Source organism: Rattus norvegicus, chromosome 4 (genome assembly GCF_036323735.1).
Source record: "Rattus norvegicus strain BN/NHsdMcwi chromosome 4, GRCr8, whole genome shotgun sequence".
Classification (NCBI taxonomy): Eukaryota; Metazoa; Chordata; class Mammalia; order Rodentia; family Muridae; genus Rattus; species Rattus norvegicus.
In genome coordinates, this window is record NC_086022.1 from 55,104,193 (window position 1) to 55,127,215 (window position 23,023).

Below are 23,023 nucleotides of genomic sequence, written 5' to 3' on the forward strand. Positions count from 1 at the left end.
AAAAATACATCATTTTTAACATGCAATAGAGTTTCGTGAGTCCTGCATTTTAAATAGTCTTATTTTAAAATACTTCTTTATAACGTAGCGATTAGCTCCTTTAAAGTGAGATGCAATTATGAAATAATAAGGCCAGTTTTAAATTGTGTATAAGACCAGCAATTGTGTATTTAAGGCAATTAAAAATTTATTGAGTCTTGGTTAAAAGTAGATTGACAGTCAGGTTAAAGAAGGATGGGGAGTTTATTTGGTGCTAAGTTTCATGGCTGGGACAAAACCAAATCATTTCAGATACAATGTACTTTCGGTCACAACTCAAAAACAAAATAACTAGCAAAATCCCAGGCCCTTCTTCAATATACAACGACTATGTTTTCAAAAGAAAGAAAAAGAAAGAAATCGAACAATTAATATGGTTAAGGTGCAATGACTCTTGAATAAAATATTAGCACCAGAGCAGGAAAAATGATCTGAGACTGTTGACTGCCTTCTTCTTACATAACTAAATAGAAACTTTTTTTTCCCAGAGCACAAATATTAATCTGCAAAATCAGTTCTAGAGTAGTTAATATGTCTCCCTCTACTTGCTTTTCAAAATGTTTGCATTGTTCCCCTGTAAGGAAAAATATGGAGTAAAAATTTTCACAGGCTATGAAAATCGAAGGAATCTGAGCTAACCAAGCCGTTCCTTCAGCAGTGAGTCCCCACAGAGGCAAAGGTGGACATCTCTCTGCGGATGGTGCTGAAGGGCGACAACTCCAGCTCTGTGGTGTACTCGTTGTCGTTGTCATCACTGGTCACAGTGGAAGACTTCTGGATGCACTCCTCGCAGCAGCAACAGCAGCACTCCATGAAGGCCCTGCTGAAGGGCCTGCAGAGGCAGAAGAGGAGTACAGGGGTGACGCAGGACTTGAAGAACAAAAGGAACTGGCTGATGATGTTGAGGAGGTCCATGGTCTGCTGAGAGACACCCGTGGCCATGTAGGCAGTGACGATGTTGCAGATATTCTCGGGGATGATGCAAAATCCATATAAAATGGTCAGAGCCACCACTGTGCAGTTCATCTGGCTCTCTAGATGGATCTGCCGCTTGTTCCCACGGGTACTGGCTTTCTCCGCCTTGCGGATCTTCCGAGCGGTCACTAGAGAGCAGGTGATGGTGAAAAGTGTGGGCAGACAAAAGTAGCAGCCGAAATACCACCAGAGCCGTGCGCCATCATAAGTGAGAGCCAAAACATAGATGGTGTCCGGTAAATCGGGAGAGATCTTTATGACACACCGTTCTGCAGGAGCCTGGCCACTAAAGCCCAAATCCTCCTTACTCAGCTGGCGGAGGACAACTTCCGGAAGTGCCAAGAGCAGAGCGCCAACCCAGATAACTGCAAGTTTGGCAGTGGTGGAAGAACAATTTTCAATCATTTCATAGTACATCTGGACGTTGGTGGCAGCCCGGAAGCGATCTATGCACAGTGCACATAAGGTGAAGGTAGTGACACCCAGAGAAGCTACCTGTGGGAGACAAAGAGTATAGAGCTTCTGAGAGATCATAGCACTGAAAATTAAAGCAGAAGGGGGGAGAAAGCAGGGGAGGTGAGAGAAGGGCAAAGTAGAAAAGGATCACACACGCGCGCACACACACACACACACACACACACACACAAGCACGCACACACACGCACGCGCGCGCACACACACACGCACGCATGCACGCACAGGCACACACACACACACACACACACACACACACACACACACACACACACACACACACACACACACACACACCAAGGAATGATAGTAGAGTAAGAGAGTAAGGCGCTTCTGTAAAGGTCAGCAATGTGTGATTTTTCTGTCACAGATAAGAACCTCTAGAGTCTGTAAGAATTTCAGTCACTGTGAAAATGCCAGGCATCAGGACATCTAGATAAGCAGCAGAGACTGGCTTGTGTCTCCTTTTTATTACTCCAAATGGCCGTGTTTTCCCAGGTGGGACTCGGGACTGCCTTACACAGCCAGTGCTTCTGAGCTGATTGCTTCTCACAAGCTCCTCAATTGGAGATATTTCCCCAGTGTTTTCTAAACACAAAATAAAGGATCCTTTCTGCTCCTTTTAAGGCATACGCTTCTGAAAAAACAAGAAAGGAAAATTCTCCAGGGCCCAAAATCATTGAGAAAATAAATTTCAAGTTAGTTGCTTACAGTCCCTTTCCTTCACAGGGTTTCAAGACAGTTTTGGTGCTGCATGCTAAGTGTCCATGTAGAGAGGTAGAAGACGAACTTAGGACCAATGTAAGTTAACAGAGTTGAGAAGATGGCATACTGTGTGCCAAGCCTGATGACCTGAGATTGAGCCCCAGAACCCATTTTCTGCAAGGTGGGTATTTGCAAATAGTACTCAGACTTCTACTCAAATGTGCTCTCTCACACACGTGTGCCCACACCAACAAATCATAAATGTAACTTAATTTTAAAAAATGAAAGTGGGTAAGGAATGGTGCAAAGACTCCTTTATGAGTTCTGGATTCAATCAAACCTGACACCTTTAAGGATGTAAAAGGGGCCAAGGGGAACAACAGATATTGGAAATTTTTAACTACATGATAACGTGGAGGTCTTGGGAGTCAGGGTAAATTGGAGCAGGGGTGCCAAATTGAAACTAGGAAAACAACTTAGATGACATGAAGGCTAGAATTTGCACCAACAATGCAAGATGGAAAAATCCAAAATGGAATTTTAAATCATTAATGATGCCTGAGAGAGACAGGCGTAAATCCTCTCTGGAGGTGCTCAGAGACATCTCATAAATAAGGGAAGCATGAGTTAATGAGATCAAAATCACAATCACAATGCACAAAACAAAGCCACCTCTGTGAGCTCATGTGCTCAGTGAAACAAGCTACAGAACAAAACATCAGATAATTATATTCGCTGTGGAAAAGTATGTGGCAAGCACAAACATCCATTAAATGTAAAAGGAAAAAATGAGATGCTTAGATATGGCAAAAACAGACATACAATAACCATGAAAAATGCCTAGAAGAGCCAAGATAGTATCTAGTTCTAACCACAGAAAATACTCATATTGGAAAACAGTTTGATAGAATAACATATCCAAAAACCACTGCTCTTGTGTGCTTATGGTTAGATATCCTACTTAGTCAATAGTTCAAGCTCAATCAGAAATATATTCCTGTCATTCACAGAAAGGCTTTCCCAAGACTAATCTAATGTTATCCCTAGTCTACATGTACTATGATAGTTGAATGTGTCAACTCAGCTGCATAAGAAATAACTACAGAACAAAGGATAATCACATATAGTTGTGTCCATGGTCAGAGGTTGGATCATGAGGATTCTAAACTAATGAATGGTTTGAATCCTAGGTGGGCTCATGATGTAATGGCTTCGTTGACAGGTGGTAAAAGATGAGAGGAAAGGACTGGTTGGGGGAGGTAAATCACTGGGGACTAAGCCCTCAGATGTTTATCTTATCTACCTTCTTCCCTTAACCCTTCTCTCTTTGCTGCAGTCTGTCAAGAGGTGAAATAACGATACTCTCCCAAAGCCTGTAACATAGGCTTCCATACCATGATGCTCTGCTTAAGCCTCCACTGTGGTGCTTCTTTGCCCAAGCACCGGAGGGCAAACTTCTGAAAACATGAGTTCATCCCCCAAGTTGTTTAAGTCAAATGTTTTGGTTATAGTGATGCAAACCATACCAATACACAAACTATCACTTGTCTGCAAAATATTCCTAAAGCATCAAGGATATTCTAGTGAAGCGGAGACCTACAATCAGTGTACATATGCATTTTTTTTGACACTGACACTAAACCACACACTGTGCATTTAGATGCGAACAACAGTAGTCCTTCTAGATCGCAGTCGACTAAGAGTGGAAGAGTAATCTACTTTCACAACTTAACACGCAATCACCTGAAACAAAATTCACCCAGACATTTGGTGCAGTAAGGAATGTAGAGTTTAATAAATATGGCCATTTCTTACAGATTTAAACAAGGACAATAGATAAAAATGAAAGTGTGAATGATTCTGTAGAAATAAAAGTCTGCAGGTAGACGAAATGCTTTAGACTTTGCCCAAGAAAAACAGATTAAGTCTGCTTGTTCCTCTGACTGTTAATCAGAACGTTTGAAAACATAGTTAGATACCGTGGCTTGAAAAAAGAGCCTGAAAATTAAAAGTATGTAACTGTCAGTTATTTTAGAACCCAATGGGATCACGATAGCAGAAAGAAAATGAGGATGCGCAGACACATGTTGTTTATCTGCCATGTTCATGCTGCCACTGTACCCAGAGCTCTGCCAACGTGCTCTGGGAGTACTGTCCAATGTGCTTTCTTCTTCCCACACAGCACATATCACCCTGTGTCCCTGCACTCTAATATGGAATATAGTCACCTCCCGTGTCATGAGTTTTAAGATTAGTGATGAAAATTATCTGGAACTGAAACATAATAGCATTTTAACTGCATGAAAAGCAAAAGGCAAGAGAAATTTACAACAGAGCTCTAAACCAGTTGGATAAAGAGCTTACAGTTGAGCTTATGGCAATAATTCTTCAAGTTCTTTATGAAAATCCCTCCAAATACCCATATAAGAAACATCAATATTTGATAGCTGGGAAAATGAAAAACCATCTGTACATTCACGTTGAAAACATTAACTTTCAAACACAAGGAAGAGTTGGAGGGAGACAGAGGGTCAGGAGTAATGTACTATAGATGCTCGTTTATAAGCTTCTTAAACAATTTAGAAATAAATAAGATTGATATTACAAAGATGAGTCCTTCCTCATGATGGATATTTGCTTCTCATTTCTTTTTTCTTTTTCTTTTTTTTAATTGGATAATTTTTATTTACATTTCAAATGTTATTCCCTTTTCTGCTTTCCCGGGCCATAAACCCCCTATTTTACCCCCTTCTCCTTCTTCTATAAGGGTGTTCCCCATCCCCAACAATCCCCCCTTCCTATATCTCCACCCTGACATTCCCCTACACTGGGGAGGTGGTCCAGCCTTGGCAGGACCAAGGGTTTCTCCTCCCATTTGTGCCCAACAAGGCCATCCTCTGCTGCATATGCAGCTGGAGCCATGGGTCTGTCCATGTGTACTCTTTGGATGGTGGTTTAGTCCCTGGGAGCTCTGATTTGTTGGTACTGTTGATCTTATGGGGTTGCAAACCCCTTCAGCTCCTTCAATCCTTTTTTTAACTCCTCCAATGGGGACCTCATTCGCAGTTCAAAGGTTTGCTGCTAGCATTCACCTCTCTATTTGTTTTGCTCTGGCTGAACCTCTCAGGAGACAGCTTTATCAGGCTCCTGTCAGCATGCACTTCTTCTTGGCTTCATCAACGTTGTCTAGTTCTTGAGATGCTAAACAATTCAACAATTGAGGTCTACCTGGCTCTCATTGGCTTCTAACGAGGCTTTTAAAAAATGCCTGCAACCACACTTGGAAGGAGATCTTTAAAAGGACTGGCATTATTTAAAGGTCCTCTTCAAACAATATCAGGTAAAAAAAAAAAAAAAACCTACAGTTCTTTATAGATTTTCCAAAATTTGTGTTTGCATTTAAGGTTTTGAATTGTTTTGCTTTACTTCTTTTAATAATATAAAACAAAGAAATCTCAGATGCTTAGGTATCAACAAATCCTCCCAAGAATCTCTGTGTAGCCTCACTAAAGAATTGTTTTTCGTGGTTCCCTGTCGTCACTGTCACTATCTGTTCAGAGTCTGTGCACAAATATGAAGCCCCTGTGGTTTGTGATGCACATCTTTTTAAAATGATGAATAGCGCTTATGGGAAAAGAAAGTCTCAGTAATGGAGTGCCAGACACTCTGAGACGTTGCAGTCTCTTAGAGGCTGAGCACACCTATCTGTTGGCTGCTTTCTTTCCTGACTTACAAAGATCACACCATGTACAATAGGTATCCTTTCCTTCCCCTTATTCTTTCTAGTTATTAGTTTAAGAATTTCCAAACTCTGAGCCACACGTTTCAAGCACTAGCATTTGCATCTCTAAGTATGAGTCAGCTGCAGAGCATTTCCTGGGAAGAACGAATACCCGTGGGTAGACCAGTAGGAAATGGGAAGGATAGATTGCCAGCTATAGACCGGGGAAGCTAGCTCTTAATGAGAACATGCTCCCAGTCAGAAAAAATAACACTTCCCAGTTTCTATACACTTCATCTCATAACAAATATCAGGACAGATTTTAAGCAAGATTTACACATACTCCAACTCTTTGCTCATTAATACTGTTACTATATTAACTGGAAGATAGACATATTTCCAAGGTTTCTGCATCAGGAGCTTAACTGCGTCTATCTTGTTCTGTGGTTTTATTGAAAGATCATTCCAGTTTTGCATGCAAAAGTCTCATAGTTCCCATGTCTAGCTCCTTGTTTACAAATTGTGCTTCTCTCTGATACGAAGCACTGCAGCTAAAACCCCACAGAATGACCTTGAACTTAAAAAGGTCACACTATCATCAAAAAAGAGTTATTAAAGGAGACAGTCAGGAAAGCTGGGCTATCCCAAATGCTGATAGCCCTGGAGATGTAGTTGCCAACAGCAACTGCAATCCAAATGTCAGTCTTGGACCTTGTTGCTCTCCTGCTGTCCCAACTCCAGCCCCATTGCCTCGGATAGTCTAAAAGAAAAAATTTCACCCGTGCACAAAATTTGATGATGTGAAAGAAAGCAAAATGTGGCAAAAGCTCAGCTAAGTAATTCCCCAAACTATTTATAGAAGATTTTAGCACATGTAAAGATTTAGCTGTTTATCTCAGAGACAAATTGATAAAAATCATCAAGAATAAGGAAGATTGGCCCAGATTCTGCATACTCAAATATGAAATCTACCATGTAATTAAAATGCCTAGATGTTAAGATAATATGAAAAGATTCTTATCACAACTTTAAATATGCTTGTTTACCTGAAGCTTATTAAAATTCTACGGAGATGAATAGTGCAATTATATGCAATTATAAAACTGTATCATGTACTTTTGATCTTCTTCATATAATGACCATATCTGATGGCTGGAATTCAGGATCACTCAAAGCATTCTCTTGGGAGGAAGGTTGTTAGGTGGAGGCTTAGAGAGATGGTTCTCTGGTGGAACACCTGAGTTGGGATGAGTGACAACTGAACGGCAATGGGGAAAAGAATTAACCACAGAAGTAGTAAACACTTTTGATAGACAAGACTATTCATTTTGAGAATTTTGAGGGTAGAAGGACGCTAGAAGCAGAGAATTTTAAATACCGGGGAAGTAAGTCATTAAGGGATTGCTATCAAAATGCAGAAAAGGCAGCAGAATAAAAATAAAAATCTCAAAGATCTTTCTTTCAAACAATGTTCTGCTGTTCTTTGTGTCCCAGAGAAGCAACAATAAAGCTCCTTCAGCTCCTGTCCTGTCATCATCTAGTGCAGGGAGGCTTCAGAGAGCTGTAGCCACCTACAGCATGGGTCCCAGGGAGAAGACAGATGCAGCAATAGTCCAAGTCTGAGAAAAGACCGAGGGGCACTGTAAACAGAGTACAAGCTTAAGTGCAGTATGTGCTTAAGGGTCGCTCTTCTGAATCAAACTTGAAGTGTAATTGTCACAATTTTAACATCATTATGAATATATTGAATTCTACTTTTAGTAACAAAGAGCATTAAATCAGCCCAATGCTATAAACACTAATGCTTATTCATACACACATAGGCAGACATATGTACATGCATATATAAAAATGTATATATGCATACATACCTATAGTAGCACACAAATTAAAAGTAGAACTTCTTCATTACCTCCTACCTGCTGCTGTGTATCTGACAAGGAGAAATCCCTACAGGTGTCTAATTAGCTTCCTAACCTGACCAGATGATAAAACTTTCCAGATTATATGTTTTCAAAGGTTATGATCTGCATCTTCGCAAATAACACCAATGTGTTACTTAAGCCATTACATTGGCATAAACTTGGGATTCGGCCTTTTAAATTATATACTAACAGTCAATATTGTCATGAATTATACCTTAAGGAATGCCTTCAAATCTGTAGGCTGAAAGGATGAAGTACACAGGCAAGGGACCCTGAAGACCACACAGAATTCGGCTCTCAATATGTTTTTTGTTGGTCCTGACATGTACAGTGACCTTCGTGAAGTTGAAATGATTTTCTCTTCTTTAGGAAAATAATAGCCCAGAACAAAGGTCATCCACTTCATCTGTCCCTTTCATCATTAACAGGATCATTTAGTGTCTGAATGGTGGCATTTTCTCTTATCTGCTGATACATTTAAGAGATGAAGCTGGTGCATTGGTAAATATGAAGACTTATCAAGGGCTTCAGAATGAATAGTTCTGAAGTCACTCACTATAAAAGTTACATTGAATGTTATGTTTTAAATGTTTTACTAACTCAAACTGGGCTCCATTTTTAATTCCTATGGAAAAAAGTTTCATTGCTAACTGTAGTTAGGGTAGAATTCACATGATAATGACCCAGATATTTCAGTTCACATCTAAGCCCTTGAAAGTTGATCTCCTCCTCTCCTTGACTGACTTTCCTTCCAAAGAAAGAGGGTAGTGTAGAGTCTTCCCTTTATTGGACTCTGTAAGTTACACCACTGAAATAAAAGAAGCATAAGTAGGCAATGTAGAGAAATTTAAAACTATAATGGAAGTTTAAGGAATAGCTTCCAAAGATTGCATCTAAATTTTGTTATAGTAGATAGTCAAATCAATACAAACACTTTATAGTAAACAACAAAAATATAGTCCTCTGCCCAGAAAGTGTAATGTTTAAGAATCTCCTTATCATGGCAAGGCTGAAATAGAGAAACTCAACTGAGACTCCCATTATCAAAACCCATGTTCTTCTTGGACATTTTTATGATGGTGTGTCCCAAATTTCTGCTCAGCCTTGTTGATGACAAATTTAAGACAGTCATGTTACACCACTGAGGAGAAATTTTATCAGCAAGGTATGGAGGACAATGTTTTTAGGGAAAGAGTCAGTGTGAAACTCTCTTCTTGAGAGTTTCATGAGAATAAAATAAGATACCTTTTTCAAGCATAAGTAATTTTAAAGAGCAATGGTTTCCTAGGTTCCTTTAAGAAATACTACAGAAAAAGTAACCACAGTGTGCTAATGATAGGAGGCACACTTTATAATTCAAGATACAATGAGATACATTGTTCTCATTGCTCAAGAATTCAATTCATTGAAATATTGGGCCCTGAAAAAATTTCACTAATAACATGTGGAAAAGACTTCAAAAACACAAGAAACAATCTTCAGGATTTACTAGTGAAGTTTTTCACAACTTTAAAACATCTTCTATATAGGTTAAAATAAAATCAGCAGAAAAGATACAGCCTACAACATAGAGAAAGATGTTTCCTGAAACATTCATTAGACGGGAGATTAATATTCAGAATACATAAAGACTCTAAAACATCAAACTTCAGAAAAGATATTTAATCAATAAATTAGCTAGCGAACTGACTAGACAGTTCTTAGACACATAACAAATGATTGATTGGTATTTGAAAAGTGAAAACATGCTCAACCACTGATAAAATATAAATTATAATCTCCTTAAGATTTCTTGTACCCAAGTCAGAATAGTTATCATCTAAGGAGGGAGTGGGGGAAGAAAGAAAGGCAACAAATATGGCCAGGATGTGAAGGGAAAGAAAACTGCATTGACTACTGGTGAAAACTTTAAACTTGTGAAGACACCGTGGAGTTCAGTATGAAGATTTCTCAAAATTATAAGCTGAAAGAAGGGAAGAAAGAAAGAAAGAAAGAAAGAAAGAAAGAAAGAAAGAAAGAAAGAAAGGAAGGAAGGAAGGAAGGAAGGAAGGAAGGAAGGAAGGAAGGAAGAAACACTATAATACCCAGCTACAGCACTTTTGGACATTGAGTAATAAGATTCAAGTCAACTTCCTGAAAGATACCTGTATATTTATGTTTAGTGTTTCATTATCATAGCCCAGAATCAGAGAATGAATAGATTTTTTTAAAAATATATATTGTACACAGTGGAGATTTATCCAGCCATAAAGAAAACTTCAAACAAATATGACTGGAATTTTAAGTTATAATGTTAAGCAAAATAAATTATATTCAAAAAGACAAGTACCACATGTCTTCTCTCATGTGCTAAGCATGGATTTAAAATTCTCTCTGTATGTGTGTGCATGCACATGTGTATGTATTTGTGTGTTATGTAAGTGTATAGCTTATGAAACTAAAAAATGATCATACAATGGGAGGAAATGATCTTAAGGATGTTGGGAGATGGAATAAATGTGCCAGGAAAGCAGAAGTTGGTACCACTAGGGGAAGAAAGGGAATCAGCGGGGGCAGGGGGTAATAAATGAGAACAAAGTATACAGACACATATGTAGGAAGATGCCCCACTGAGACTCACTTTATTGTACAGTAATTTACAAAATTAGTCTTTAGAAAACACAACCCAAAAAGGACATGGTGGGTATGTGATGTAGAGCACTGGAGTTTAGTTGCTCGCATCCATATGGAAATACAGAAGCATCTATGACTTCACTTCCAGGGGGTCTCATACCCTCAGTTGGCTTCTGCAAGATGCCCAAAATACGGGCAGGTACTGACACGGAATAAGAAATGAGAATATGAGCATGTCAGTCTTTTCCAAAAACAGTGGTCTGTGTAGACCCTGTCTGAGCTATTGATCCTTTCTGCCGAAACTTACTACAAAAAAGATAGTGAAATGATTAAGATTGAGAGCAAGTTGTGAAACACCCGAGAGACCACATAAAGTAAGCAAAACTCTGAGAAAATAAAGATCATCATTTGCTAAATCTTCCCTTGGAGTCAGAAGACACCACAGAGAAAGATCAGGGTTGTTCTAAGCAGTTTTCTTCACATGAAATTGAATCTGCTTGCTGAAATAACAACTGTGAAATTGGGAAATCTCAAACGAGGGTCATGAAAACTGTACTCTAATTTTGCATTTATATCTAAAATGTTTGATACATCTATTTATATAGCGTCTTTTATTTGCAAGTAACCCTAGGGAACAAGGACATTATTGTTGAGAGAATCCATTCATTTGGGCCATGAATGGCAACCTATTATGTCAGTGGTTACAGGACTAACACCCAGTCAGGAAGGGGCAGGATGAGCACAGGGTGCTTTCCTTTCAAACCCTAAATGGTTTGAACTTGTTTGCCTTTGGATTTTTTTCTTGCATTTTCCACAATCTTCATCCTTGCAACACTTCAGGGCAACTTCACCAGCAGAAGAACACTGCAGATCACTCAAAAGAACTGTTGTTAATCAGACCACTGTAAATAAGATGACCTTTATCAAAAAGGTCTTCGGTTTAGAGTGAGTACAGATGATAACTATGGCAGGAACATGCTTTGATTAGTGTTTCCAAAACCAAAAACAGTTCAGATAGAGAAGTAAGCTTTGTTCCTTGTGTGTGCAAAAGCTTTAAAACCAAAGGGTTTTTCACAGCCATAAGTCCACAAGATAAGATTGCTTGCCCCTTGAACATAAACAATATGTAATTTAACATGTCCACATTTAGCACAAACCAGTGCTAGTCTGTTACACCTGGCCTACTTCATTTATACATGATTTCTAATACTACTGAGAAAAACATGTCATAGACATCAACTTCTGACTGCCATATTAGTCTCCTCTTGCATATTTTGCTGTTGTCTCAGCTTAATAACAAGTTGATTCTTATTTAAAAACCTTATTTGACTGTTTTAAAACCAAAATATTGCCTTAAAACAAACTTGTCTTAATCCTATGCATTTTTTCTTTCAAGTTCTAGCTTGAAGTAAGGTTTTCTTTCAACCACAACTTCTACAGCACCCTATATTCCATCCATATTTTATTTAAAAAGTCATTTAAATTCACCTTATCTAATGTCATTTAGCTAAGAATCTTTCAAATGTTCATTAATTTTAATAGAAGAAAGTTAAGCACTATTCATACTATTTGTCTTAAAATGTTACTCTCTTGAATGAACCAATCTAAAGGTATTTTCTACCCTACATTTAGAACAGTAATTAGAAATTTGTTTCACATTCATAGGCAAATGGATGGAACTGGAAAATATCATCCTGAGTGAGGTAACCCAATCACAGAAAAACACACATGGTATGCACTCATTGATAAGTGGATATTAGCCCAAATGCTCGAATTACCCTAGATGCCTAGAACAAATGAAACTCAAGACAGATGATCAAAATGTGAATGCTTCACTCCTTCTTTAAAAGGGGAACAAGAATACCCTTGGGAGGGAATAGGGAGGCAAAGTTTAGAACAGAGGCTGAAGAATGCCATTCAGACCATGCCCCACATGTGGCCCATACATATACAGCCACCAAACTAGATAAGATGGATGAAGCAAAGAAGTGCAGGCTGACAGGAACCAAATATAGATCTCTCCTGAGAGACACAGCCAGAATATGGCAAATACATAGGCGAATGCCAGCAGCAAACCACTGAACTGAGAACGGGATCCCTGTTGAAGGAATCAGAGAAAGGACTGAAAGAGCTTGAAGGGGCTTGAGAACCCATATGAACAACAAAAACAACCAGAGCTTCCAGGGACTAAGTCACTACCCAAAGACTACACATGGACTGACCCTGGTCTCCAACCTCATAGGTAGCAATGAATAGCCTAGTAAGAGCACCAGTGGAAAGGGAAGCCCTTAGTCCTGCCAAGACTGAACCCCCAGTGAACAGGATTGTTCGGGGGAGGGCGGTAATGGGGGGAGGATGGGAAGGGGAACATGCATAGAGAAGGGGAGTGGGAGGGGTTAGGGGGATGTTGGCCTGGAAACCAAACCGGGAAAGGGAATAACAATTGAAATGTAAATAAGAAATAATCAATTAAATAAAGATGGAGAAAAAAAAAGAAAAAAGAAAAAAAAGAAATTTGTTTCACAATGTCATGTTTTCCCAAATTCACAATACAGTTAACATTTTTTCGTACAATTATGATGATTTTCACCCATATTAAGGAGACTGGGACTCACAGCTGCTCAGCTGGGTGCTCGGGTAAGTATTAAAGGATCATGAACAGATTTTTCAACTTATTTCTGTTGTCATTCCTCAAATAGATCTGCATGATAGTAAATATAAAACAAAATACATACTGAATATGTATTCGTAGCTGAATATTTCTGCCATCCTTGAATCATAGTGAAAAAACTTTTTCACATGAAATTCTGTAGCTTTTAATTAAAGTTCTACTGTTGGCAACCTGCTAAGGAAATAGCCTTTATTCAGTCCTCTTCCAAAAGGCAAATATCTGCAATTCTAACAACTCGATGTGAATTAATTTATCTGACCATCTTTCTTATAAGAAAGATATTTGAGCAAAGGACAAGACAGAAGACAGAGAAAGTAAGAAGAAAGGGAAAGCGGGGCATGGTAATTCCAGGTTGTTTTCCAACAGAGTTGCAGTTCTTAATAAAGTCATAGACCTAATGACAGCAAGCCGTTCTAGGCAAGGATAAAATCAGTGCTCTTTTCCTCATTAATACTATGACTCATCCAAGCACATGCAGAAAGATAGGATTGAAAACAGTAAACAACTCACAGGCTGAAAGTATCTGCCCTTTATGGTAAACTGGATAGTAAGCCTGTGCTTTATGGACACGATCTAAATAATCTCTAGCCACTTTGCAAATAGAAAGACCCCACAGTTTGAAGCTGTAGTAATTTCATTCTCTACCATAAAAAGTTTAGATTAGATCACCATTTTTGGCACAAAGAGTAATATTGTAATGAGGATACTTTAAGAGTTAGTCTTGGCAACATGGCTGAGTTAATTAGGGGAACTTGGCAGATAAGTTCTTGAGAGACAAAATGAGGAGGTAACCTTGAAGGATAGGTACATGACTCTGACAAATCTTGGTGTCTAGGTGCCTGCCCATCTCTCGGCTTCCCAGTCCATGTCTCAGACATGGACCTAAGTGTTTCCAAAGTGACACAATTAAATATGGTTGTAACACATTAACAAGAGGGAGATATGCCCTCAAGGTCTATGCAGAAGCATAAGGAATTAGGTAGATCCATCCTCACCTGCCCTACCTTGGCTATGTTCATAAGATCAAGCATGGTTTTTATTATATGGTTTCTTTGTTTATATTTTTGTTTTGTAGTCGTAATTGGTTCCTTTTCTTGGTTCAAAGGCACTTTGCTGACAGGTTCAGGATACCTTGGAACCTTTCAAGGACTTGAAGTCCTCAGAGTGTGTACTAGAGAAATTCATTTGGTTCTTGGAGAATGCTAGTCTTTATGCCTCCTTTCTCCTTTTTTATAATAGTGCACAAAGTGTTGCCTTTGTCAGTCTTCCTTCTTAGTTTTCTATAAGATTATATTAAATACAGTGCATGGCTCAATGTATTACTGAATTGCTAGACAAAGTTCCTACTTGGTGACTGTTTGCATAGATCAGTGTTTCTTCACCTGTGAGTGATGACCCCCATGGGTTGAAAAGACGCTTTCACAAGGCTCACCTAAGACTATCAAAAAACACATATACTTACATTATGATTCTTAACAGTAGTAAAATTTTTGTTATGGAGTAGCATCAAAAATAATTTTATGGCTGGGGGTAACCACGACATGAAGAGCTGTGGTAAAGGATCACAGCATTAGGAAGGTTGAAAATCCCTGGTATCTATTATGAGGACCAATATTTATAAGTTATTATTAAATATAGATAGAATTTTCTATTGCCCTTCTTGCTGATGTCTTATGTTTTCAACTTTTAATCATTTTCTATATCTAGAAGCTAATGAGCTTATAAAAACAGGAATTAAAAGATTTTCATACTTGTTGAGTTTTCAATATTGATCCAAGCAGTGGAATCATTTAAATTAGTGGTGAGAGTCTAATTGAAAAGAGCATTATGGGGAGCAGAGTTTTCAATTGAATTTCCCCATCATTGGTCATAACTCATTATGACCATCTGAGGCCATCCCGGAACTTCCCCCAGTGCTTCCTTAAAGCCTATATTACAGTATTAGTCATACTGTAGAACATTCTATTATTCTTTCAAAACTTCAGTAACCATAGCTTACCTGGGATATTTATCTTTGGAAAGTTTCACTTATTATCCTTCTCCAACCTGTCCTAATGCATTACCTTCCACCAAAGAAAACCCTAATACATGTGTAATGAATGAATAGGTAGGTGGTGGATCAATGGAAACCTGATGACATATTTTAAAAAGGTTCATAGGCATGAATGAATTATTCAGACTGTTCTCAGTCAGTTATCAGGTGCTACTGTTTTATACATAATCCTAGAGCTTAATGTCAGATAATAATCCTCAGAAGAGAAACAATGAAAGAACCCTTCTCTTGTTCATGCTTCACTGATGAGCCTGTGAAATGGTCTCACTTTGACAACAACCACATTAGCTATTTAACGCTGACATTTGATTACTATAGTTTTTACGTACTAAGCTCCAGTTTCAGTTAACTTCATCAAATATGCTGAACCAGAATAGAGGTGTCAATGAAAGCACAGTCTGGGAAACTGATTCTCTTTCTTGCTGGAATCTCCAGCCAAATATTTGCCCATGCTTGGAAATGTGGAAAATGATTTCGAAGGGATTAATGGGGAGTCATAAAATATTTGGTAAGTACCATTCTCACAGACTGAGTCCATTTTCCCCAAGAAAAATTATTAGTAACTTTCAAATTGCTCATAAAACTGCATGTTTCCACTTAAAAGTCCATCAGAATATCTAATAGCTAATTCACCACTGAAGCCAATTTAGCATCTGCTGTGATAAATGTGCTATCACTTGAATGTGGGGTTTAGGAAATTCTGTGTAGAACTGCACAGTGACTGGCCATGCTATCTTTAGCGTCCAATTATTATCCTTCCTTTCTTCACTTGTTAGTGCTGAGTTCAAGCTGAAACAATAAAGAAATCACTTGTTTTCTACAGCTTTAAACCAATATTCCCAGAGCCATCAGAAATGCCACCTCTTTTCATGATAATACATTCTAGATTTTTCACAAGTTACTTCTGGCCAGAATTCTCCCTAGATCTCTACACGGGGATCTTGTATCACAATAAAAATGAAATGCAGCTAAATCTGTGATTACCTAAGACTTATTGGAAGCCTTGTGCCATTCCATGAAGATATGGGATTTTTAAACTACAGTGGAACTTATATCCTTTGAAACCCATAATTAACATCTAAATATAAGTAATTATTTGGCAATGGGCTGGGATCATCTGATACACTGCTCTAACTGGCTTCCATCCATCAACTAATGAGCAAAAAGCTGTTTTGCTTACACATTCAATGTCTGAATCGTTTGGCTTTAAACACATGCTCCATCCTTAGGCAACCCATACCCTAGCCTCCACAGCTCATGGATACTACGTAGTAGATCTGTCTTCTGAGCATTAGTTTGACTGGTGTCTCTGTGATCGGCCAACTTAACTGTGATGTGTCTACGATGACAGCTTCCAAATACAAGTTCTTTTCCCCACCTTTGCTCCCATCTCCATTTTCCAACCACTCTGTTGCCCTTCCACCTTTATAAGATTTAAGCATAGCCATGATTCTCATAATTTTAAAAACATAAATCGGCTACAAACCATGGGATCTCTTGCAAAAACAGATGAAACTAATGAACAAGAAAGGCCATGACGGCCACGTACTGAATGGTGCTAACTGGCTTTATGGTGTTATCTGGGCTTTATAAATTGTTTTTCTAACAGCAAACAGCAACCTATAGTGTGGAGCCTGTGGTCTCTGTGGTCTCCGTGGTCTCTGTGGTCTCTGTGGTCTCTGTGGTCTCTGTGGTCTCTGTGGTCTCCGTGGTCTCCGTGGTCTCCGTGGTCTCTGTGGTCTCCGTGGTCTCGGTGGTCTCTGTGGTCTCCGTGGTCTCCGTGGTCTCCGTGGTCTCTGTGGTCTCTGTGGTCTCTGTGGTCTCGGTGGTCTCGGTGGTCTCTGTGGTCTCGGTGGTCTCTGTGGTCTCCGTGGTCTCTGTGGTCTCTGTGGTCTCTGTGGTCTCTGTGGTCTTGGTGGTCTCTGTGGTCTCTGTGGTCTCTGTGGTCTCTGTGGTCTCGGTGGTCTCTGTGGTCTCTGTGGTCTCTGTGGTCTCTGTGGAGCCTGTGGTCTCTGTGGTCTCTGTGGTCTCTGTGGTCTCGGTGGTCTCTGTGGTCTCTGTGGTCTCTGTGGTCTCGGTGGTCTCGGTGGTCTCTGTGGTCTCTGTGGTCTCTGTGGTCTCTGTGGTCTCGGTGGTCTCTGTGGTCTCTGTGGTCTCTGTGGTCTCTGTGATCTCTGTGGTCTCCGTGGTCTCTGTGGTCTCGGTGCCTCTACCTTGGTTCATTTGCAGAATCATTCCTTATCATCGAAATGAGAATGGAAGCTATGGTGTCATGTCCTTCTGATTTTGGAAAGTGTGAAGACAGTGTAGCAAATGCTATGGCTCCATAACCAGCCTGCTTCCGACTCAGTTTTCAAGGGTGAAACATTGCCTCCCCATAAAATGGAGTATAGGGTATAGAATTCTGATGGCTTTTGGTTGCACCCCTCCCTAGAAATCGTTCTCCACCAAAGAGATTCACTGGGCTCAAAATTATGCCCTATATCTGAAAGAAGTTTCTATTCAATGACGGGACCATTAAAGACTACAAAGGCCCTCTTACTCAATTCAGGATGTTCCTTCATGGCCACCCTAAACTTAGAGGTTCCCTAGTGTCAAATGAGGTCTTTGTAAGAACTTCATAAATAGTTCAAATTCTCCCTCTGCCCACTTGCACTTCAATGTCAAACAAGGATTGAACCTGATCATGCCCCAACAAACTTCACCCCCTCCCCAACCCCTAACCATAAACACAAAAGCTCCATTTCAGGGTCTGTATTTTCTGACTTGGGACAGCAGACACAGTGTTTTAGAGATTCGCACTACTGCTCTTATTCTTAGAAATTGGAAAATAGGAAGCTGGCACCGTGGTTCAATAACTATTTTTATAAAAACATGTTAAAGTATTATAAAATTTATTCAGAGGAATAAAATCTGGTGATAGGTTGTCATGTACATTGTTACTAAAAGTACTGCATAAAAATACAAAAATGTGTAACACGAATTGTGCTTTTTAAGTTAATATTTTAAGCAAGCTTTTTCTTCTCTAGCAAAAAGTAAAAACCAAGTCTCAATAATTGAAAGCAGAAAAGATTACAAAAAGTGTAGAAAACTAAGCAAAACTGCAGAGAGTAAAAGAAAGCATTTTACTAATAAGAAAACTCGTTTTTAACAAAAATATGAAAAAACTGACTTAAAAAGATATATAAAGTGTTATTATAACTTTGTTATCTCTCAGGCTTGATGCAGTGCGCGCGCGCGCGCGCACACACACACACACACACACACACACACACACACACACACACACACACAGTAATCACCATACTCTACAAGTGGAGGCAGGAGGATCAGGAGTTCAAGACCATCCTTAGCTACACAGTGACTCTGAATCCAGCTTCCATTGCATCCGAGACCTGGTTTCACAAAACTAAAAACAAATTAAAAACCTCAGAGTTAAAAAGAAATTTAAATGCATAGTAGACACTACTACTTGGAAAATACAGGTCTCATTTAACTAACCTAAGTTTTTAATGTTCCTTTTTCTGTTTGATACAATTCTTTTTGCTTGTGGTTCCCTTCAATAGCCTTGGCCATTTGATTCTTTCTCTGGTCCCCCTTTTCCTGCCTTCTTCCATTGCCCTCCTACCTAATATATAACGCAACCCCTGCCCCCACCTGTGGTTCCCAGTGAGGCAAGCCAACATAACTCCTGCTTGTGTGTTACTTCTCCTGTTTGACCTTTACACTTTATTTTCCAAATCTCCTTCTGGCCCAAGTCTTCTGCATTATTATAACAACAAAAAAAAATCAGAGAAAACTTAATCTAACATTGCCTTTGAAGAGATAAATGTAACATGATACATATTCCCTTATACGATTCAACTATGTCCTCTCCATTTAAAAAACGAACTGTCCCCCCAACCCCTATCCCCCAGTAAATGGCCGTGTTTCAGAGTGTCTTTGTGCTTGGCAACAGTCAGGCCCTGGATCCTGGTAAGCAGCAACAGCTGATTTAGTAGCCAGGATGGTCCTACATCTGAGCCCAGGCTGCATAACAGAGGGTCTTATTGACTGTACCTTCTCAGTAGGCAGTGTTTTCTGTTTATTTATCTTGGAGTTTTAAGTCTGAGACAATGTTGAACACAGTGTCAACTGGCCCTGGTGCCAGACAGGATCAGAGGCTCTGGAATATTTACAGTTTCCCTTCTTGTGTTTCTATAAATGAAATGGACAGTCTGAATGGAGAAAAATCAAGGCCCAGCTGGCTAAAACCACAACTGGCAGCCAAACACTTGGGCAGGTTCCAAGAGCTGGTGTTTAAAGAGAGGCCAATTTACAGAGCAAATTCCAACTGCCAGAGCAACGACTCGTACAGTAGCTCTAGCATGAAGCAGTAAAACCTTGTCTTGCTCAAGCAATTTTCATTTCGAAGTTTGGAATCTAACTTTTACTTTCTTCAGAAATGTTCTTATTTTATTTACACCAGTAAATCCCTTTAAAATTGCCCATTCTTCACAGTCATAGTACTGGCAAATTTATGTCCTATAATCTATAAATATTAGTCAAAGGGAATGGACTTTTTGTTTAAGTTCATTCAGAAAAATGAACTGTTTCTAAAAGTTTAAGAAGGCTCCACAAAGAAAGACCTAACAATTTAGAGGAAATGGAGGGGCAGACAGCTCAACCAATGTAAACTAATTTGGGGTGTTCCTAATATACCATGAGACCAATTATAAAACTAAGATTGATGTTCTTTCATACATAAGATATAACCCCAGCTTTGGTAGAAAAATTTAAAAAAAAAGCTCAGTCGTCTCTCTGGGACTCACTCTGGCAGAGTGGAATCACAATGAAATACTGGAACTTTAGCAAATACATGCTAATGATCACAGAACACACACACACACACACGCATACACACACACATACACACATACACAAACATACACACATACACACATATCACCAGTAATAGGTTCCAACAAGGACAGCCATCATGGATGGGCTGGCCATTATTTGACCCTGAGTGCCAAGTCAAAAATATCACCATATCTAGAGAACAGCTGTACACATTATAGAACCATCACACACACACACACACACACACACACACACACACACACACACACACACACCCCTCAGGCCCTCAGGCTAGGAACACAGAAGTTTGAAGATGATTTAGCAAAGCTGCTTTCTTTCATACACACAAATGCATGCATAAGTGGCTGGTGGGGGAGGAGGGAAGGGACTCGGAGAAAGAAGCAAAGAGTTCCACAGGTAGGTGGATACAACCGTTATTCTTCAGAAACTGGTAAAGACAGTAGCTAAAGGTCATTACCTCGATATAGGGCACGATCTTGCAGGAGAAATCTTCCAAAAGCCACTTCTTGGTCAACTCATGGAAGATGACCAAGGGGAGGCAGAAGAAGATGATGAGAAAGTCCCAGAAAGCGAGGTTGGCCAAGAGAGAATTGGAGATGCTCCTCATGTAGTAATTGTGACACACGATGCACATCACTGCCAAGTTACCAATGATGCCGGTCCCAAAGATCACCACAGATAAGCACATGACAGCATAGGCTCCATAGGATTCCTGGGTCAATGGGTAGAAGGGGTTCTTCAGTCTCACGCGTCGGTTAGTGCTATTTCCACGGCGTGGACCCCCTTGGTCAGGGACCCAGTCATCTGCAGACCCGTTTTGAGGTAGCGCCCTGCCTGGGGGAGCAAGGGTTCTTCCTTCGTGTACCGCTGAAGGCCTGTAATGGGAACCCTGGAGTTGTCCTGTTTTTCGTGGCCAGTAAAAAAGATCTCTGGGTTCAGGTTCTGTTTTCACACTGTGCTCCTGGCTGCCCTGGGGAATCTCGTCGCGCTTGGAACTCATCTCTCCTCTCTCAGAGGTTTGACGGAAGAGTTGGGAGTCCGTGGGCTCCCTTCTCCCCAAATGTCCGGATGGTTCTTTACCCTGGGCTCCTTTCCATCTCCAGGCACCTGGTGGCTTGGTTGGAGGTCCCAAGGGCCCAGAAGCCGCTGCCTCTTCAATCACACCTGTGTCACCGCCCCTGGGTGGTGGGAGGTCCCAGGAGGTCGCCCCTCTCACCTCTGCTTCCAGCTTTTCTCTGGGCACATGGACTCGCAGAGCATCTCTTGCTGAATTCCTAGGTCCCCCGGCATCCCTGCTGCGACGTGGAATCAGTGGGGAACAGCTCTCCCCCAAACAAGTTCCATTCCTGGGCTCAGGGACAAAGCTCAGGGCAGCAGAGACAGAAACCTTGAACAGCAGAAGGAGCAGCAGCCGCGATGTGCGAGAGAGAGGCGCGCCCGGGGCTGGCATGGCTCCGCGAGGGCGCACCTAGTATCCTGGCTCTACCTTAGCACCGACACCTGCTGCCAAACTTGGTGCAGAGAGTTAGGCACATGTCACATACTCACCGCTGGCTAGTGGAGGGGAGCTGAAGACTGCTGGGAGGGCAGGGTACAGGGCAGTCGGGGAAGGACGGTGTCCTCAACACATCCCTACAATCCTTCAAGGTTTCGTGTCCTGAGCATTTCCCAGCCAAATCTAATCCAAGCTCTGTGCACCCGAAGGGTCCGAAAGAAATAACAGATCCAACAGGCTGACCTTGAAAAGTTGCGAACACCACCTGATTGTTCCCTAATGTTGCGACTGGGCGCAGCCTGGAGGAAACCCGGCGTTCCTCCCAGGCTTTGGGTGGTGGCTGTCTTCTTGGTAACAGTTGCTCTGCTATTTACGTCCTTTCTCGGTACTGCTTTATCCAGTCGCTAGTAAAGGTCTCTAGAGAAAAAGAAAAACAAGTCCCCTCCACTAGGGGACTGGCTGTCACAATCCCACTCTCGGCTGGCGGGGGACCCGTTGCAAACAAGGCAACAAGGGTGCTCAGAGGAAACTCTTGCCTCGTTTAACTCGACTTTCGAAGAGACTGTTGCCAAGGAGAAGCCAGATTAGAAACCCGCGGCCACTGTCAAAGTTGCTGCTCCTTCAGCTCAAAGTTGACAAGCGGATGGCGCCGGTGGCTGCGCATAGTACACTGGCGGAGAAGGCGTGGAGTAGAACGGGAGGGAGGAGAGGGCGCTGCTGTTTTGTGCACAGTGCTGTGGGCTGCAGGAGCTTGTCACTGCCTCCACCATCGCAACCCGAGTGGAGAGCGTGGTGCCTGGAACCGCTGCAAGCAGGCGGAGCGGTGCGTGGTCGACAGGGGAGGTGGCCTGGCCTCTCCCAGTCGCCGGGCCACTGCGCGGGCTTCACTCCAGGCCGCCTCCCTCTCGTCCTCCTTCTAGCAGAGCATCTGGTTTGTGGAGAGACGGGATCCCCTGGTGGTTTTACCACACACTAAACCCACACACGTTTCATTCAAGCCGTTCGCAGCAGCTTTCAATAGGAAGCTGGGAGCGAGCAGGGAACAAGGGCGGAGGCGCCGAGTCTATGCCGTTAAAGGCAAGGAGGATGTGAACTGCATGAGTTAATGCCCTAGATAGTCCAACCAGCCTGACCTAACCCGTCGCCACTCAGGAGAGGGTTGGGTCTCAGGACCCCGGGTGCAGGCGGGGATCCCTGGAGGAGAATGTAGAAAGGGCAGGACTCTTGCGATCTGCAACAATTGGTAGCAACTGGTGCGCATGCTCAGGCCTCAGACTCCCCAGGGAATAGTGACACATTCAGAGTCTTAGATTCCCCAGAGCAGACTCAGAAAAGAAACAGAGTTCATAGGTTTCATTCACTCGGTGAGAGATTGGATTGTAAGGGAAGAAGGCTCCAGGTGCCCCATTACCTTTAATGTTGACTGTGAAAGCGTCGTGCCAGGAGGCGGAGTTAGAGCTAATCGCTGGGAACAGAAGGAAAGCAACAT

The 23,023-nt window shown here is 41.1% G+C and overlaps 1 protein-coding gene across 1 annotated transcript; it reads right to left on the reverse strand.

Annotated features, from left to right (window-relative positions):
• Positions 1-162: 162 nt before the first annotated feature.
• Gpr37 (G protein-coupled receptor 37) lies at positions 163-22,228 on the reverse strand. Its single transcript, NM_057201.2, has 2 exons — positions 20,497-22,228; positions 163-1,509 (listed from the first exon to the last, which is right to left on the reverse strand). Exons 1-2 carry the CDS (start codon positions 21,487-21,489, stop codon positions 691-693), a joined length of 1,812 nt encoding a protein of 603 aa, NP_476549.1. The 5' UTR covers positions 21,490-22,228; the 3' UTR covers positions 163-690.
• Positions 22,229-23,023: the final 795 nt, after the last annotated feature.